The sequence below is a fragment of the Microtus ochrogaster genome, chromosome 5, assembly GCF_000317375.1.
Source record: "Microtus ochrogaster isolate Prairie Vole_2 chromosome 5, MicOch1.0, whole genome shotgun sequence".
Taxonomy (NCBI): Eukaryota; Metazoa; Chordata; class Mammalia; order Rodentia; family Cricetidae; genus Microtus; species Microtus ochrogaster.
Window position 1 is genome coordinate 29387325 of NC_022012.1, and position 20486 is coordinate 29407810.

The following is a 20486-nucleotide window of genomic DNA, read 5'->3' on the forward strand; positions in this document are numbered from 1 at the left end:
CTACCTACCTACCTACCTACCTATCATTCATCTGTCTATTTACCTATCTATCTCTTTGTCTATCTACCTACCTACCTACCTACCTACCTACCTACCTACCTATCATTCATCTGTCTGTCTGTCTATCTGTCTATCTGTCTGTCTGTCTGTCTATCTATTTCTGCTTCCCAAATGCTGGGTAGAAAAACCTGCACCATTATACCCAGTGCTGTTTTTTAAATATTTATTTATTTGTGTTTCTGTGTGTTTGTGTATGCATTTAGCCACATGCTTTCCACTGTGCATGTGTGGAAATCAGGACAACTTGGAGTCAGTTCTCTCCTTCCATCATGTGAGCGCCAGAGGTCAAATCTTTATCTGCTGTGCCATCTCAATGGCCTCTGATTTGTTTCTTGAGACAGGGTCTCAGGTAGCCCAGGCTAACCTAGAACTGCTCATTCTCCTGCTGGGATCATCACCACACCCTGTTCCGTAGCAGTGTTTTTAAGATATATCCCTTTAAAAATAGGATTGCAGATTTGAATGATATGTATGCTTAAAAATGTTTTACCATTTTTTGAAATTTATCTTTATTTCGTGCGTATGTGGGGATTTTGGTTTGTGCACCATAGTCATGCAGAGCCTGTGGAGGCCAGAGAAGGTCACTGGGTCCTCTGGAACTGGAATTGCAGATGGTTGTTAGCCGCCATGTGGGTGCAAGGAGTTGAATGTACATCCTCTTGAAGCCCAGTCAGTGCTCTTAACCTCTGAGCTGTCTCTCAAGCCTTGTGTGTAAAAATTTGATAGTATTAAACTGCTGTCCTAAATAGTTGTGTCAGTTTCCACTCTCACCAGTGGTGTGTACACACACCTCAAGTTATTTTAAAAAGCCTCCCAGATAGGGGTTTTGTGTTAATTTCTGTTTGAATTTCCCTTTCTGAGAATAGACTATTTTTCCTAGGCTATTTTCCTATTGGGTTATGATTTAAATTTGATCTATAAATTTCATTCTATGCTTTGGATATACAGTCCTTTTTTGTTTTAGAAATTGTGCATTAACTTTGTGATCAAAGGGGCCCTTTAAAAATTAGATATGGGAGGTGGGTGGTGGCAGTGCACACCTTTAATCCCAGTACTAGGGAGGTAGAGGCAGGCAGATCTCTGTGACTTCGAGGTCAGCCTGTTCTACAGAGCTAGTTCCAGGACAGAAAGAAACCAAAAATTAAAGTCTCAAGAATTAAACCAAACCAAAACAAAATAAAAACAAACAAAAAACTGGTGAGGGACCTGTAGAGGTGGCTCAGGATTAAGACCACTTGCTACTTTCAGACATCTGAGTTTGGATCCCAGTACCCACAACAGGCAGCTCACAACCACTTGTAACTCGAGCTTAAGGGGACCTATCTCTGGCCTCTGTGGGTACCTGCACTCATATGACAGATGCACCATACTGAAATAAAAGTATTTTTTTCTTTTGAGAATCTATTTATCTCTGGCCCATCCACAATGGTTCTCATTCATATCTAGTAGCTGTGGATTTGGCATCTGTATCTTTTAAAGTTTCCAAAAGCTTAGTGATAGAGCTAGGGCATCTAATATGCCTGAAGCCCCAAGTTTGGTCCTTGTACTAAGTATAGCAAGTTCCATAAATAACTAGAATGTGCAATCAGATTTAAGAGCTACTGGAATAGTTGGGAACGCTCCTATATGATTTTCATGATGTAGCGCCTAGCCTGACAGCTGGATACTTCTAAGCTAAAGTTGTACATATTGATTGTAGAATACTTTGAGAAAAAAAATTAAATGATCTTGTACCGATATGTACAGTTAAAGGAAAATTGGGGAAATAAGATTTTGTATCCCATTTCTCTTTTAATTGATTATAAATAGTCATTTGGGATGGAGGGCAGATGGGGGTTGGGGGAAATGGGTAGAATTGAGATGCATGATGTGAAAACCACAAAGAATCAATGAAAGTTAACAAAATAAATAAGTAGTAGTGGGTTCTAATCACATACTACGTGAAAGAATGTGGCTGGGTCACAGAATGGATATGGTAAAAACTCACAGGACTGTCCCTCTACTTGTTAGTCAAAGAAGTCATGAAACCACAGCCATCATTCAGTGACCCATTTTAGATCACTTTTACATAGACAAGAAGTTACAAAAATGGTAGTAAAGATGATCCATTGTGAGGTCTTAAGTGTCTAACTCCCAGCAGTCCCTCTCTGATTTTTGTGACTTCAGGCAGCAATCTGTGTGTCATCCCCAGGGCCATCACTGTGCGTACCCCCTTGCCCTCAGCAGGAATCATAGATATCCCGATTGTGGAGAAGAAAGTGCAAGGCCAGCAGCAACACCACAAGGTAGGGGAGCCGCCTCCCTGAGGCATGGGTTTTGTCTTTTCCTAGGAATCACATCTTGATTTCTCTGGTTGCAGATGACACTGGCCCCGAGTTACCGTATGGACAATGGAAAAATGGTAAAGGTGCGGGCTAACCGGGACGCCCATGTTGCTGTCACTCAGTACCAGGTGCTCTGCAGCAACCCCTCTTCTGCCCTCGTGGAGCTGCAGCCTGTTACTGGTGAGGATACCCCCTTCCACTTTGCTCTGCCCAGGGCCTTGTGCTGGATTTTCCCCTTATTCTGAGCCACTGATATTGTGCTTAGGCTGAGGGTACAGCTGACTTCTGTGACTCTGTGTTTCTGATGCAGATCTGAAACTAGGGTTCCTGTGGGGATGATTGTGGGGAGTAGAATAGATGAAATGACACACTATGTATCCCACACTGCTGGAGCTTGTGTGCCTCCTGCCTCAGCCTCCCAAGTGAGGAGAACACAGTTTAAATGGCTTTATTGAAAAACATACAAAGCATTTCTTCAAAACAAAAAAAAAAACCCATTTCATACAGCAGTTCTATTTTTTAGTTAAAAACAAAACAAAACAAAAAACCAAAAGCTAAAACTAAAGGCAGACATTTGCATCCTGTGTTCATAGCAGTAACCCCGGATGGATGAATAGAGAAATGACATGGGATGGGTATGTGTGCACAAACAGTGTTATTTTTAGCCTTAGAAGAATGATGGAATTTTGCCGTGTGCTACACGGATGAACCTTGAAAACATTATGCTAAGTGGAGTAAGCTACATATAAAGGGTAGATTCTGTATGATTTATCTCACATGATGTACTTAGAGTAGTCACATTCATAGAGGAAATAGAATGATGCTTGCCAAAAACTAGTGGTGAGGGGAACCAGAGGGGAGGAATGGTCAGCCATTGTTTCAGTTGGTGGGTTTTAGATTGGAAGAATAGGAAATTTCTAGATGGGCAGTGTTGATGGTTGCAGACCAGTGTAACTGATGCTACTGAACTGTGTCTTTAAAGTGGCTCAAGTGAGAAATTTATATAGATAAATATATTTTAGAGAGAGAGAGATAGAGAATTAAGAAATGTGGGAGGCCAGGCAATGGCACACACCTTTGATCCTAGCCTTTGGGAGACAGGAGCAAGCAGACCTCTGTGATTTCAAGGCTAGCCTGGGCTACAAGAACTAGTTCCAGACAGCCAGAACTACACAAAGAAACCCTGTCTCAAAAACACCCTCCCAAAAAAGAAAACTGGGGCTGGGTGTTTAGCTTAGTAGTAGAGTACTTGCCTAGCCTCCACAAGACCCTTAGGTCAATCCCTAATACTGCAAAAGAGAAAAAAAGAGAAAGAAATGTACAAAATAACAGTTTACCACCATATAGTAAAGTTGTAAGAAGTTAGGGTAGTCATAGACATAAAGGTCATGGTGATGGCTGTCCAGAATAGGTATGCTTATTTCCCCAGCTGTCTGGTCCTGCGTAGCTTATAGTTTCCTCCATTACTCCTTTTTGCATTTGGTGCTGCCAGTTTACTCTGCTTTAATTTAGAATGTGTTGAAGCAGATGTCAGCATAGCATCGTTTCTATTGCTCCTCATACATATTTCTTTCCTTTTTCTCCTAAGGAATAAAACATCAGCTTCGGGTTCACCTGTCTTTTGGGTTGGATTGCCCGATCCTTGGTGATCATAAGTACTCAGACTGGAATAGGTTGGTCCCTCAGGTAAGACTGGTTGTATTAGTTTTCTGTGATAAAACACCATGACCAAGGCAACTTACATATGAAAGAGTTTATTTTAGCTATTGTTGGAGAGGGATAAGAACCCATCATGGTGGGGAAGCATGGCAGCAGGAACTGGGTGCCAAGAGCTCTTATCTCAAATGTAAGCACAAAGCCTTAAGTTCCCAAAGCCTGCCCTCAGTGACACACTTCCCCTAGCACCACCTAAACTTCCCCAAATAGCACCACCAACTATGGATCAAAAAATGAGTGTTCAAAAGCCCAACCCTGTGGAGGCACACTTTCAAACCAGCATTGGTTTAACTCTGTGTGTTTAACAGGTAAGTGAGAGAACGCTTCACCACCACCACACCCCCCCACCGCCCCTTTGTTTTGTGGTTTTGGAGATAATATTTATTGAGATAATAAACAAATGAATGGCCTCACCCTAATGTGTCAATGCCGGGAGTCCCCTTGGTCATTTTGAGACAGGGTCTCATTGCGTAGAGCCTGGAAACCTCTTTGTAGGTCAGGCTGGCCTTTGAACTCATAGGGATCCACCTACTTCCACCTCCCCAGTGCTGGGATTAAAGGCACGTGCCACCACTGCCTAACAAGGACTTCTTTCTTCCATTTGTTTCCAAGTAACAGTGAAGTTTACTAATAAATGATTTTATTATAAATACAAATACGGGCATCAAGAGACAGGGAGAAACACATTTAAGAAGACATCCATTAGAGCAAGGGAGGGTTCTCAAGGAGAAATGTGACATTTAAGTGTCTTAATAATAGCTTCTGAAATTACATTGTTTAAGAAGATTTAAAAAAAGATGTTTTGGTAAACTTACTATTTTTTTTTTTTAATTAAAACCCTGAAGTAGGTCATGACAAAGTATTGTCACCAGACACGGGAACATACTTCTAACTGTTAGAGGCATCAGAGTAGTTGTTGTCTTCATGGAGCCACAGGATGTGCTGGCAGAGCCTTAATGGTTCATTTGTTTGCTTTCAGATATTGTTGGGAGGCTGTGATAAGATAAAAGCTGCCTTTCCTGCTTTCTAAAGAACCTCGGAGAGTCTTTTTCATTAGCTGATAGTAGCATCCATTCTCTTAAAAGGCCAGAAAATGTTCCAATAAAAGTTTCTCTGGTATGGTTGTATTTTTCTTACCTAGGTTCTAAGTCCTTCCTAGACATGTCCCTGGAGCAGGTTAGGCATTACTGGGTTATGGGTTATAACTTGTAGAGGTTAATGTGGTCGCTAGTTAAAGGTCACTGGCCATGCCCTTAAGGTTTGTCTTTGCTCTGTGTAGAAGCTTTCTGCTGGCACACTGAAGAAGCTGGGACTGCAGCAGACAAAGGCTCGCTACATCCCCCTTCACCTGCATGCCAGGCAGCTCATCCTGCCTGCTCTGGGAGCCAGAAAAGAGGAACTCCTCCTGGCCTGCAAGCTTCCTCACTTTTTTGCGAGTTCTCTGCGTCGTCTGGGTTTAGACATGCCAAATCAGGATCAAAGCGGAGGCAGTGAGGCCAGGAGTGTAGAAGCAGAGTGAAGACTATTGGCCAGGCTGGCCCCAGAGCTCTGTTGTATTTCATGGATTCTGTGATCTTCTCACTTGGAAGAGACTACAGAACCACCACCTGGCTAAGGTGAAGGAACTTGGCCACTTCAGGACTTTTAATGGAGAATGAAGTCTATTTACTGTCAGTTTGGCTGTGATGTGGAAAAGCCTACTGAAAGTCTCTCCTTGATAGGTCTCTTCGCCAAGATGGAAGAGAGCCTAGGACCAGACAGATTGTACCAGTAAAGGAGAACCACAGGCTGGTATCTGTGGCCAGGAAGAAAAGCTTCTGAGCTGTCAGGAGTGCTCCCTTGGAAAGAATGGCTTGGATAAACGTGTATCATGGGACCCGGGGATTTTGTCAACTAGAACATGGGTGCCATACTGCCTTAGCATGAGCCTGTGAGAGGCTTGTTCAGCTGAGACAAATGATGGGCAGCTAACCTAAGAGAGTGAAGTTGGTAGGGTGGAAGGTAGTGGCTGGGTCAACAGACCAAGCACACAAACTGTCTAACAGCTCCAGCTGATTGTTGCCCTGTGGGCAAATTTTCTATTTTCTTTTAGAGAATCAGGAAAATCCAGATATTTCTGTGAAATCTCCCAACCTGTTACCAACTAAATAAAAACATTCTAAATTTTTTTGAGATTACAATTGCATCATTTCCCTTTTCCTCTTATGCTTCCAGACCCTTCCATGTACCCTGCTCACTTTCACATTCAAGGCCTCTTTTTCTTTAATTGTTATTGTGTGTGTGTGTGTGTGTGTGTGTGTGTGTTCCTAAATACATAAATACAACCTGCTAAGTCTATATAATGCTGTGTATATATGTTTTCAGGGTTGACCATTTGTGATGGGGAAGCCTTGTTAACCAATTATCTTTAAGAGGTGGGACCAAGTTAGGGTGTGGCTTTCTGGGACCTGGAGAAAAACAGGCGCATGGCCCAGGTGTGCTCTCTCTCTCTCTCTCTCTCTCTCTCTCTCTCTCTCTCTCTCTCTCTCTCTGTGGTTCCCTCGTGGCACAGCTGAGCTTGGACTTCTTGTTCCTGTTTTGTGAGTTTTCCCCTTATAATAAATACAAATATAGACGTTTCATCTTTTAGCTAGTCTAATTATTTCCCAAACTGAGCTAACTTCTACACATTTGGTACTGGATAACCAGTTGGTGTGTTCTTCCCACTATTTCTCCCAATCTCAGCATTCCTTAGGTGCTCGTAGTTCTTTGTGTCTTTCTCTCTTCCACATTTGCATGTCCACTGGTGTCATCCTTGTGTAGGTCATGCTTAGGCACCCACAGTGGTAGACCCTCAACTGTGTAGTTTCTGGCATTTCTAAGAGACATGACCTCATAGCAAACCCGCCGACCCTCTTGCCTTTACAGTCTTCCCTCCCCATTCCACAGTAATCCCTGGCCCTTAGAAGTTGGAGTTGTGTTGTAGACGTTATTAGTTGGAACTGGCGCCACCACTCTACTTCTGATTGGTTGTGGTTTTCTGTAATGATTTTCATCTAGAAGTTTCCTTGACGAAGGATAAGAACACTTACCTGTGGGTATAAGGACAAATACTTAGAATGTAGTTAGGGACTATGCTGCTTTAGTAAAGTGGCTACACAAATATTGAAGATAGTAAGGCTGGGAAAAGGCACAAGCGAAGTTCTTGCTGTGCCAACCTGCAACCCTGAGTTTGATCTCCAGCGTCCACGAAAGTGCCAGGCACAGTAGCATACCCAGTGCTGAGGAGGCAGAGCTGGATCCCTGGGGCTGGCTGGCCAGGCAGTTCAAATTATCAAGTTCCAGATTCAGTGAGGTACCCTTTCTCAAAATGTGGAGCATGGTTGAGGAAGGCCGTGTCACTGTCCGGCCTTCACATGAAGATGCACCTGCATGTACAGACACATGCATAGATGCACAGATACGCACATTCACCAGCATGCACACATGGCACATGCAGGCAGCCAAGCCCATATTTGCAGGTTGAATTTGGTTTTTAGATTACTAGTTTGGATCTGTTTAAATGAGTGATTTGGAAGTTTAGGGAGCAACATCTTGAGAGCTGTGATTGACATTTCTGCTGCATGCAATGCTTGGCTTTCTTGCCTTGGGATGGCTCTGGTTAATTCGTGACTGTGCTTATAAGGGTGCTGCTTTCAATAAGTCCTTGGTTTGGAAACGAAGGAGATGGCCATGCTGAGCACCCTAGAGATGGAAATTTCATTGGCCTCCCTGTCAGTTGGTATATCCTACTCTTATCTTGGTCTTTAAACAATCTTTTACACCAGTGTTTCTCAACCTGTGGGTTGCAACCCCCTTGCGGGGGTGGGGGAGGGATCAGCCCTTGGACCGGGATCACCTAAGAACATTGGAAAACAAATATTATGATTCATAACAGTAGCAAAATTACAGTTACGAAGTAGCAATGAAAATAATTTACGGTTGGGGCCACCACAACGTGAGGAACTATATAAAAGGTCTGCAGCATTAGGAAGATTGAGAACCACTGTTTGACACAGATGTAACTCATAACTGCGTCTGGGCTGAGCTGAAGAAAGTTGGAGTGACAGCCTCCAGGACAGCTCTTATGTGCCCTCTCTACGGAGTAGCCCAACCTTAGCTGTGGCTTCTTCTCCCATGGTTTTAGTTACCTATGTGTAACTGTAGTCCAAACAGATTAAGTAGAAATTTTAGAAATAAACAATTGGTGAGTTTTATGCTATCCATCATTCTGAATAGTGTGATGGACTCTTTCAGCACCCTGCTTATGCTGCCTGGGTGGCGGATGTTCCCTTTGCCATCATGGTGTTGTGGAGACTACCATTCCCCAGTGGTCACTTTAGTCACTTAGGAGCTGGGGTATCAGATTTTATCAGATCAGTCATGTCTGTCATAGTTTGTCAAGTAACATTTTAGAAAGATCGCATTCACTTATAATTGTTTTTATTAATTTTTTTCTTTTTTTTTTTTTTTCGAGACAGAGTTTCTCTGTGGTTTTGGAGCCTGCCCTGGAACTAGCTCTTGTAGACCAGGCTGGTCTCGAACTCACAGAGATCCGCCTGCCTCTGCCTCCCAAGTGCTGGGATTAAAGGCGTGTGCCACCACCACCCGGCTTTTTTGTTTTTATTAATTTCTTACTGTGCCTGGTTTATAGATTAGACTCAGTTACAGATATGAAAAGAAAAACAGGGTTTTGTAGGGTTTGGTCACATCTATGCTTTCTTTCTATTTAACATAAAAAATTCTGAAACTGGGAGTGGCAGCACACACCTTAAACCCCAGCCCTCAGGAGGTGGAGGCTGTCAGACAAATGAGCTCCAGGACACCCAAGGGGACATAGACCCTGTTTCAAAAACACAGGCAAACAAAAGAAAAATTGTGAGTGTGTATGCACGAGTGTGCGCCCCAGCACACGTGTGGAGGTCAGAGGATCACGTAGGGGGTCAGTTCTCTCCTTCCACTGTTTGGGATCTGGAAGCTGAATTCATGTTGTCAGACTTCGTGGCAAGCATCCTTACTTACCGAGCCATCTCATTGGCCCCAATGTCTGTGATTTTGAGCATCCACTGAGAGTCTTGGAATATATCTTTCAGGGACAGAGGAATTCTGGATTGAATATGCAATTTTTTAACCCCCTTCCCTGTTTTTTTTTGCTATCGATCACTCTGCACAGTAAATGTAATAGCCCACCCGGGAGAAGTGACTATCTTCTGTTATATAAAACTTACATATTTTGTGTATTTTTTCCCGTGTTTAGCACACCGTGTTTCTCAAGATAAAGTGATAAGAATGACACTTGGGAACTTCGAGGAATTAGTTGAACAGGAATGCCCTTAAAATGGAAACCTGCAGAAAAGAGCAGGTGATAGAAATAAAAGTTCATTGGAAAGGAAAGAGGGAGTGAGTACTCGGGGCATGTGAGAAAAAATGACCTGATTTGTGTCCTTGTTTATCTTGGTGTCTCCTCAGTGAGGACCTCACCCTTTAGTTTGGCAAACTGAATAATTAGTAGTCTCAGAGCACCTGGGACTGTTCACAGTTCCCAAGAACTTTCCTGAGAAATGGGAAAATGTGATTAGCTCCCTGATGTCCAAACAAGGGAGGGCCAGGAAGATTGTTCCCCAGGCTCTGGCACAACCTCAGACTGGTCTGAGAACTAAGCTTCATTGTCTAACCTGCTCAGTATCACCATGAAATGCTATACTGCTATTTTCTGTCAGCTTTCAAAAATTAATCTTGGATTTTTTTTGGTTTGGTTTTTCCAAGACAGGATTTCTCTGTGAAGCCCTAGATGTCATAGAACTTGTTCTGTAGACCAGACTGGCCTCGAACTCAGGGATCTGCCTACCTCTGCCTCTCAAGTGCTGAGATTAAAGGCATGGGCCACCATACCTGGCAATTTAATTTTTTGATACAAAGTCTCACTATATAGCCATGGCTGATGTTGAACTCAAGGCCTTTCTCCCTCAGCCTCCTGAGTGTTGGGATTAAAGGTGTGTGCACCCACTCCCTGGCCTCCATGGCTAACTAGTGTGACTAGCTCTACACTCTTATCTTCAGGCTATTTGTTAAAGCACAAGCAAAATATCACCATGTCTTATAGTATTTAGGATATAATATTAAGAAGTATCCTTTAAAATTAGCACTTAAACATACTATAAGAAATACCAACTATCGGATAATGCAATCCATTTGTAATTATTAACACCCAAGCATTAGCAGAAAGGAAACCATTGCTACCAGTCCCCAACACAGGAAAGGATTGTTTTCTTAGCGTTTCTACTACCGCAATGAACACCATAACCAAAAAGCAGGTTGGGGAGGAAAGGGTTTATTTGGCTTACACTTCCCTATTGCTATTTAGCATTGAAGGAAGTCAGGACAGGAACTCAGACAGCTACAGGAACCTGGAGGCAGGAGCTGATGCAGAGGCCATGAAGGAGTGGTTTGTTACTGGCTTGTTCCCCATGGCTTGTTCTTTCTTGTAGAACCCAGAACCACCAGCCCACGGGTGGCCCTATCCACAATGGGCAGGGCCTTCCCACTGATCACTAACTAATTAAGAAAATGCCTTACAGCCAGATCCTATGAAAGCATTTTCTCATTGAGGTTCCCTCCTTTCAGATGACTCTAGTTTGTGTCAAGTTGACAGAGACCAGCCAGCACATCTACGTTCAGAGTGTGGCAATGACTTACAGGTCAGGGTGTAGTTTCAGGAATTCCAGGGGCCATCTGGTGTGAGAATGTACTCTGCTTTGAATGTGTAGGGAAGATAAGATATAGTCTTATTTGCTTATCAGGCCATCGGGCAAAGGACATTTCTATCGTGCTGAATCCCAGAGAAGTTGGACTTGGAACCTGGTGGAGTAGTTTGAAGGGACCCCTGGATGCCAAATGCTGCAAATTGGCAATGTGCGTGAGATACCAGGAGGAGTTCACAGACATTCTCTGCAAAGGACCAGCTAGCAAATATTCCAGACTTGGCAGGTCATACAAGTCATTGTACCAACTGCTTGATTGTTCTGACAAGGAAACCAACACCAGACAAAATGTAAATAAATGGGTGAGGTTGTGCTCTAATAAAATTTTATTAGTGGACTCTGGAATATGAAAGTAACATAATATTCAATTACGTGTCACTAAGTATACTACCTCAAGCTGCCATTGCAAAATACCACAGATAGATGGATTCAGTAGCCCACAGTTCTAGAGGCTACAAATCCAAGATCCAGGTATAGGCAGGTCTGGTTTCCCTTTGGTCTTCGTCTCCTGTCTTAACAGACAGCTGACTGTCCATGTATGTCCCTGACATCTCTTTCTACACAGACACCAATCACATTAATCAAGGTGGTGTCCTTATGGTATCCTTGACTATAATTATCCCTTTAAAGAGCCTTTCTACAAATATAGTTACATTTGACCTTAGAGCTTGTATAAGCTGCTTTTTCTGTTGTTGGGCTAAAACGCCATGCCCAAAAGCAGCCTATAGAAGAAAGATTTTATTTGAGTTACTGTTTCAGAGGATTAGAGTTCATAATTGTATATATTGACGACATCACCATCAATTTATACAATTATGGTTATAATTATACAATGAGGGCTGAGGGAAAGGTTTTTGTTGTAGGTCTGAGGGAGGGAACTGCCAGAGGCATCTGGAAGAGTCTAGGACAGAGAAAGAAAGCAGTAGACTGAACATGGCCGTCAGACTGGGCCTGGCCAGGAGAGAAACAGGAACAGAGGAGAGGGGTCAGGGGAGATCAAGAGATGGAGACAAAAAGAGTACAGGCCAGAGAGAGGGGATGGACCAAGAGAGAAAGGTATAGGACAGAGCCAAGCGTGAGCAGAGTGAAACAGCAGGGCTAAAAGGAGAATGAGCAGCTGAGGGAGGAAAGCTCATGGGCTGGGGGAAGCCTAGGGAGGGTGGGGACAGAGAAGAGACAGGACTCTGACTATGGTACTGAGGGAACCTGGAGGCCAGCGCGCCCTTTGGTATGCTAATAGGCACCCAGAGGTAGGGGAAAAGCCTCCTTTTGGTAGAGGGGAACCAGCTTCACAAGCTCCTGAAGAAGGCTGGCTTTAGTCTAACCACCAGACTTTGGACCTGACAGTACTGGGCAGGAACAGCATTGCAGCAGACAGCTGAGAAATCACATCTTTAACCAGGAGCCCGAAGCAGAAGAAGAAACTGGAAGTGGGGTGAGGCTATGAGCACTCAAACTCTGCTCCCAGGGATGCAGTTTCCTACAGCAAGGCTGCACCACCTCCTCAAACAGTGCCATCAACTGGGAAGCTAGTGTTTAGGCACACTAACCTATCCTATTGGGGACATTTCTCATCTGGACCACCGCAGGGCAACACATGAATCTGAATTTATTGTATAACATTGTCATTCTTTTATTTTTTTAAAAAAATATTTAAAAATCTAAAAACTAGAACTAATTTTTATCTTCACTTACAGTACATTTTATGTTCTAGGTTCCTTTTTATTTTAAGCAATCCTGGGGGGGGGTTCTTTTCTTTTAAAAATTATTTTTATTTTATGTGCACTGGAATTTTGCCATGGGTGTTGGGGCCCCCGGAATGGGAGTTACAGACAGTTATGAGCTGCCATGTGGGTGCTGGGAATTGAACCTAGGTCCTCTGGAAGAGCACTAAGTGCTCTTAACCACTGAGCCATCTCTCTGGTTCTTGTAGTTTGCTTTTTGTTGTTATGATAAACATCATGAATAAAAGCAACTTGAGGAGGAAAGGGTTTCTTTCATCCTATAGCTTACAGTGCATCATTGAGGGAAGCTAAGGCAGGAACCTGGAGGCAGAAAATGAAGCAGAAAAATGATTCTTTTTTTTCCTTTCACACACCAGTGGGGGCTTTATTGGTGGGACTTAGAACTGTGACAAACCCCAGCATGCAGACTGTGAGGGCTGGTACAGGTGCTGGGAGATCATGATGAGAAGCCTCCGTGGGATTTGCTGCTCAGGGTCCCTTTTCTCCTCTCAGTCCTTCCGGGAAAATTTGTAGTAACACAATTCCGCACTTCACAAACTGATAGGTGACCTCGAAGATCCCCACAGACTCCTGAGCCTTCTCGTCATAGTCTGTCCAGTCCTTTTCTTGCAGATTGACGTCACTGAAGACCGTCCCTGACTCCACACCTTCAGAGGCAAACCAGGCTTGGGGCTGGAAGTCAATTTGCTCAAGGCCGCGACACTGACACTCAGACTCTACTTTTGTCTTGAACTTCTCATTGTCTTCAGCACTGTAAGACTTGACCGGCGCTGCTCAGAATTGCAATGGAGTTTCCCGGTGCACACAGTTCGCACCTCTGGACCGTGGAGGCACGGCCACGGCCTCCTTTCAACGCCACACTGTCCATCAGTCGGATACATTGCCACTTCTCTGACATCTCACCACAGTTGTCACATTTCATTTTCAGATACCACCGGAAGTCCTCACCCACTGGTCGAAGGTTGGTGACGCTTAGAGGCTTCCTTTCCATGGCTCTCGCTTTCTTGTGCAATCCAGGCCCACTTGCCCAGGGGTGACATAGCCTACAGTGGGCTGAGCCTTCCCATGTCAATCATTCGTCAAAAGATGCCCCTCAGCCTTGCTTTTAGTTGATTGTAAAAATTAGTAAGTTTGGTGGTCACATAGCTGAACAATATGTTAGTGGTCTCTCCCAAGCTTAGAAACAGGTGTCAGCTTGCTGTGGGTTATGATGACAATGGTTGCTTAAGTTACCTTTCAGGGACAAGATGGCTTTCTTGTTGACAGCATGCCCATTTAGACACGTGTCTACTGGATGACAGGATGATTGAAAACTTGGCATCTCTGTGTTCTTACCGGATCTGGTTGGCATCTCTGCATTCTTACTGGATCTGCTTAGCATCTCTGTGTTCTTACCGGATCTGCTTAGCATCTCTGTGTTCTTACCGGATCTGCTTGGCATCTCTGCGTTATTACCAGATCTGCTTAGCATCTCTGCGTTATTACCAGATCTGCTTAGCATTTCTGTGTTTTTACTGTATCTGCTTGGCATCTCTACATTCTTACCAGATCTGCTTGGCATCTCTGCATTCTTACCGGATCTGCTTGGCATCTCTGCATTCTCACCAGATCTGCTTGGCATCTCTGCATTCTTACCGGATCTGCTTGGCATCTCTGTGTTCTTACTGAATCTGCTGCTTGTCTTGCCGCCTTCAGCTTGGGGCCAGATGCTGCTCATCTCAGCATGCAGACCTGTTAGACCCTTAAGAAAATGTTTGTCCAGGACCCAGAGTCCTGACCTTTTCTAGTCTCTTTTCTGCCCCTTAAAGGACAGGGAAGTTTTTGGCTCCTAAGGTCAATGGATTACTTCTATCTAAAATATGATGTTTTCAGTGTTTACGGAGGCAGCATAAGCTTGTGACTACATGCTAGCAACCTTTAGGATGGTCCCACTGGAGATCACCCAAGAAACAACTAGACATCCCCAGTAACTGAATATTTCTTAATAGAAGCCTCAGGGCTTCCCTTTAGCTAATGATAAAAGGGCCACAAACAGGGAGCCGAGACAATCTTTGTCAGCGACAAGATCTTTATGATCTTTATTTTTAAGCCTGATATCTTTTCTTTTTGCTAGCATTCTTGATAAATCTTTTTCCTTGTCCCTGTCTTCAGTTAATCAGATACCTTTCTAGTAAAAAAAAAAAAAAGTTCAGTAACTCTGGGTCATCTAAAATCATGGTGTCCCTTCATCCAGCAGTGGATTATAGATATAAGGGGCAGGGAAAGCCATGAAGTTCTCTCTCTCTCTCTCTCTCTCTCTCTCTCTCTCTCTCTCTCTCTCTCTCCTCTCTCTTTTATGACTAAAAAAGGAATTAAATATTTCTCTTATTCTCACTGGATTGGCCTGCTAAGCAGTGGGACGGGCTGCATAAGGTGGCATCTGTAGTTGTTGCAGATACAGTGGGAGTCCGTGTTATGTGGTATGAGAAACTGGAGTCCCACAATACAGGAACTTGTAACCTGCCTAAAGTGAACTTCAGTGCTTAGAATGTTGATCAGCAGCAGTTAAATGAGTGTGTGAAGATGGTGTTTCATTCTTTTTGTCCCCCTTAAAGTTCTACATGCACATAATTGAAAATAAGAACGAAAGGCTTATGATGAAAACGGCAGTTCATTGCCCAAGTGGAGCTTTTGTCTTTAGCGTTCTATGCAATGTGTTTGTGCCTCTGAGAAGCACTTGTTCTCAAGATGCTGGAGGTGTGTGTCGCTCTCCCGGCGCCCACTCTGAGAGCAGTACCTTGCCTTCTGTGTATTTAGGAGTCTTGCAGCCTGAGCATGCTAAACCTAAACCCACAAATCACTTTTCAGACTTCATCTCCTGCGCAGGGGCTCCTGGCTGCTTCGAGTGACTCAAGAACCATGCTGTGACTTCTCCTTTGATTCGCATCTAGGCTCCTTGCAGGGTTCTATGTGGATACCCCGCTGAGCTCCACCTTCCCATCCTGCCTCCCCCCAGTAAGTTGTAGGTACAGGTAAACTTGGAAATCTCTGCCTGTGTGCTGTTGACCTCAAGTCTGTCTCTTTCCTTGGTCTGTGAGATCATCTGCCAAGGTCATGTCCCTTAGGGAGCTCCTCATTGGCTTCCTCACATCCTGCAGACTGCTTATCAGTCCACCCCAGGCCTGCTTCTCCTCTTCTACCACCTGCCATAGCTAAACTTGTCACTAGAGTCCTGGGGATAACTCCCTTCTTTTCCCTTACATCTGTCCCTAGTCGTATAGGCAGTGTATTCTTTTCCCCAAAAGCTCACATCCTGAAAATTTGGTCTCAATTGATAGAGTTATTGAGAGATGATTAGATTGGGAGAGATCTAGCTTCATCAGTGGGTTAATCCACTGATGAGTTCATAGCCAAACAGGAGTGGGTGGGGAACCAATAACCAGGGAACCTGCACGGGATCAACCTAGGCCCTCTGCATATATGAGACAGTTGTGTAGTTTGGTCCTCTTATGGGACTCCTAACAATAGAGTGTAGGAGCCAACCATGATAAGCTGGTAAGCTTAATAGAAACAGACCACCCAAAGGAAGTTCTTCCAACCATTACTATCTGCCAGTGTAGGACTTCAGCTTATGAAGGCCTGAGTCTCAGTAGTTTACCCTGAAGCAATACCTGGCTGCAGGAAGAACCACAAACTGAGATTACCCAAGCACCACCCAAGAACAGACCATCCAAAGGAAATTCCTAATGTTGCAACCATTGTAGATAGGATCACTTTCCAGCACACTCTCATCAGGACATCCCTAGACAAATGTCAGCCAACCAGGGGTTCTGAACCTTAGAAACCCCTCACCCCCACCTTTACTACTATAAAAACCCAACTCTGGCTGAGCTTGGAGCTCTTTGAATATTCCAATACATTGGACATGTGGACAGACCGAGTTTGTATAAAATAAAGGCTCTTTGTTTTTACGTACGGGATTTGGTCTCTTTGTTTTTTGGGGGACTTCGCGGATCCGGGCATAACAGAGTACGGGGTTATCCCTGGTGCTTTGGCTGGAAACCTATTCCTATTGCTGAATTACCTTGCTAAGCCTGAATTCAGGGGGAAGTGCTTATTCTTACCACAGCTTGATAAACCCAGCTTTGTTGATGCCCATGGGAGACCTACCCCTTTTTGGCTGAATAAGGAGGAGGGGGTGGATTAAACTGCAGAAGAGGGGAGGAAGTGAGAGGAGAGGAGGGAGAGAAGGCTGCAGTCAGGATGCAAAATAAATAAATAAACTAATTAATTAAATTTTAAAGAAGATAAAAATGAGGGGGTGGGGTCTTGATGGGGGAAGCAGGTCACTGGGGGCCTGATTTTGAAGGGTCTATCTTGTACCTAGCCCCTCTTCCTACTCTCTATCACTTTTTTCTGACTGCCATTAAGTTGGCAACTTTGCTCCACCACGTATCCTCTGCCATGCTGTTTTGCCTCAGAAATCGTAGCATCAAGTAACTGTGGACTGAAACGGTGAACTAAAAGAAATCTTTTTCCTTTTGGTCAGGTGTTTTAACACGGTAACAAAAACTAATCCAATTGCTAAGCTTGTACTGTTCACTCTACTTTGTTTAATTAAAATGAACTCTCTTTCATGCTACGGCCCTGAAGAGCACCGCCTTCACTGCCCCAACCCCTCACCTGTGACAGAATAGCTCTAGAAGATCGAGGGCACAGTGGCCTGGAAATGGCATCTGTGATGGTTGGTTTTGAGTTGTCAACTTGCCACAACCTGAACCGCCTGAGAAGAGGGCTTCAGTTCAGGCATTGCCCAGATCAGGTTGGCCTGTGGGCACGTCTGTGGGGGATTATCTTGATTGCTGATGTCAGAAGATGCAGTCCTTCGTGGGCAGCACCATTCCTTAGGTATGGGATCCTGAATTATATAGGACAGGAAAACGTTAAATAAAACAAGCAGGCAGTGTGGGTGCATTTGTTTCTTTCTGCTTTTGATCTGATGTGACTAGCTGCTTCAGTTTCTGCTTTAAGTTCCCTTCAAAGATGGCCTGTAACCTGGGGTTCTAAGTCACATAACCCTTTCCTCCCCTATGGTGCTTTTGGTTGGGGTTTCACACAGGAGCAGAGAGAAATTAGGACAGAATTGGGCTCACAGATATTTCGTGTTTTCTCTCTTGTGGACTCTATGGGTGGAGTGGGGGGCATGAATGATGTCACCAGGAGGAGAAAAGGGAGCTAAAGGGAGCTAAAATAGGGAAATGTTGAGAGATGGGTAAGAATCTGATCAAAGTTCATTACATGCATAAATGACATTTTCACAGCAAAATTTGTCTCTTTGTGCAACTAGTCTACACTAAAAGAAGAAATAGGAACATAAGCAACCTGTCAGGTCTCTCTAGTCAAACTCAGAAAGAGTGATGAAGCTTTCCCCAAGTTCCCTGGGGCTTTTTAACCAGGACAGACAGATGGAACACCTCCCTAAGTTTCTATTTGGTTGCCCTTGACTTTCCAGGCTGCTCTTAGTATGAACTGCACATACACAGACAACCATCTGTACCTATAGGAAACATGTCGTATAGATGCAGATAGCATCTCCCCAGTCGGGTGCAGAGTTTGCTGGCTCAGAGCAATGCAGTTCAGACAACAACTACTTAGTTGGGCCACATATCACAAGCTAAGCACACACTTCGCCTAAGCTCCCCTCACTTCACATACCAGCTGTGGTTTAGGACCTACTCTGACAACTAGCTACAAATCCAGGAGTTTCCATAAACCTATCAGATTTGATTGTTTTCTAGAACGACAACCAGAACGCAGCACATTGCTATGCTTATCACAGGTTTACTTTTGGCCATTCAAGAAACCAAAATGGAAGAGCTTTACAATGTTGTAAAAATGGCTAACATTCCTGATTTGTTTATATTAGATGAAAAAAAAAAGGTGTGTGTGTGTGTGTGAGAGAGAGAGAGAGAGAGAAAGAGAGAGAGAGAGAGAGAGAGAGAGATCCTTGTGATTCCTTTCTCAACCAAGGGGGGGCATTCTCATCAGGGTGGTCTTGGGGAAAACTCTGGTATCAGAAATCTTGGAGAAGGATCCTGTGTGTGTGTGTGTGGGTCCCTTCCTCATTGTCTTCCTAGCCCATGAATATCTTTCTAATATCTAGCTAACATTTTTGCCTTCAAAGTTGAGACTCTAAAATAATTGGGAAATGGATATCTACTCAGTCTGGCTGCTTCTGGCTGACGATAGGGAGATACAGGGGTTTAAGGTCTTCATTTCTGCTGACTTTCAGACATGGAAGGTAATTAGGGGCCCCAGACAGATGGAGTGAGATCATAGCACCTTCTAAGTGCAGATCAATTGTAAATGAGAGTGAATTCATTATTCTTTTTAAAAAAAAGGTTTCTTAAAGATTTATTTTATGTATATGAATGCTCTATCTGTATATATGCCTGCACACCAGAAGAGGGTACCAGATCTCACTACAGGTTGTGAGCTACCATGTGTTTGCTGGGAATTGAACTTCCAGGTCTTTTTAACCTCTGAGCCATCTCTCCAGCCTGACCTCATTATTCTTTATGGAATAATTAAACTTCATTGTGGATATAATAATATAGCATATTTTCTTTCTGTATTCATCTGTTGATGGTCATCTAAGTTGATTTTATACTGTGGCTATTAACAGTGCAGCCATACACATGGTTGTGCAGATATTTCTGTGATATACTGACTAGATCCCTTCAGGTATATTCCAAAGTGTTGATGGAGACTGCTTATTTGTTTCCTGGCCACTCAGACCTGAATAATCACACTGAAACTATATTAATTATAACACTGTTTGGCAGATGACTCAGGCATATTTCTAGCTAGCTTTTACATTTTATATTTTTGGTTGTGAGTCTAGCCTTTAATGGCTGAGCCATCCCTCCAGGCCTAGTTCTTACATCTTAAATTAACCCATTTCTATTAATTTATGTATTGCTATGAGGCTGTGGTCTACCAGTAAGGTTTCAGCCTCTGTCTCCTTCTGCAGCTGCATGGCTTCTTCCTGATTCCACCTACTCTCTCTGTATATCTCTGTATGGATTTTCTGCTTGGCTTTATTCTGTCCTGCCATAGACCAAAGCAGCTACTTTATTAACCAATGGTAATAAAACATACTTATAACAGACAGAGGGGAATCCCACATCATCTCCCCTTTTCTGTCTAAATGAAAGAGAAGGTCTTAACTTTAACATAGTAAAATTACATATAACAAAACAGGTATCAAGCAAGAATTGCTCTTACAATATTTAGTCTATTTGTATCTGGAAAGTTTCATATCTAGTTTATCTTTTATCATAACTAAAGAAAACTATAATTATAACTATCTAGTCTTCAACTCCATCAAAGACTATAGAAGGATATAATATTACCTAAGTAAACAGGAAGTGCATTATAAACAACTTCCAAAACTCTAGAATTGACAGGGACATCTTGTTGCCTGGACAGTCATTCAAAGTTCTTCTGTAATGTTGGGGCATCTATCTTTAGCCTACAGGCCCATAGTATCTGGCAGACTTTTCCATGAAGCAGGAAATTTGAAAAGCTGTTTCACGATATTGACAGTTTGTCAGTCACTTTCTTCTGTGTCCTGCAGAATGTCTAGCAGGCTCTTTTGTGAAGCAGAAACCCTAAAGGACTGTCTCATCTTCTTTAGGAAAATTCAGCAGTCACTTTTCTGTGGGTTCTGCATGTCCAGTTCATACAGCATACTGTCAAGCAGTCCAGGTAAGAGCAGTTTCTTGCCTAAATGCCTAGCAAACTCCATAAACTCTTTGACACCCATCATTTTCTTAAAGTAGATTAGTGTTACCAGGAGCAGATATGTCTCATTGTCATGG

The 20486-nt window shown here is 43.4% G+C and overlaps 1 protein-coding gene and 1 pseudogene across 1 annotated transcript in view; one reads left to right on the forward strand and one right to left on the reverse strand.

Annotated features, from left to right (window-relative positions):
• The window catches only part of Rpusd4 (RNA pseudouridine synthase D4), a 9147-nt gene extending 2873 nt beyond the window's left edge, over positions 1-6274 (forward strand). The window contains exons 4-7 of the mRNA XM_005347022.3: positions 2252-2345; positions 2420-2564; positions 3973-4070; positions 5380-6274. Of these exons, the coding sequence (XP_005347079.1) occupies positions 2252-2345; positions 2420-2564; positions 3973-4070; positions 5380-5619 (577 nt within the window). The 3' untranslated portion in view covers positions 5620-6274. The remainder of the gene's footprint in view (positions 1-2251; positions 2346-2419; positions 2565-3972; positions 4071-5379) is intronic.
• Positions 6275-13092: 6818 nt separating this feature from the next.
• LOC101991329 lies at positions 13093-13615 on the reverse strand (annotated as a pseudogene).
• Between the last annotated feature and the right edge of the window lie 6871 nt (positions 13616-20486).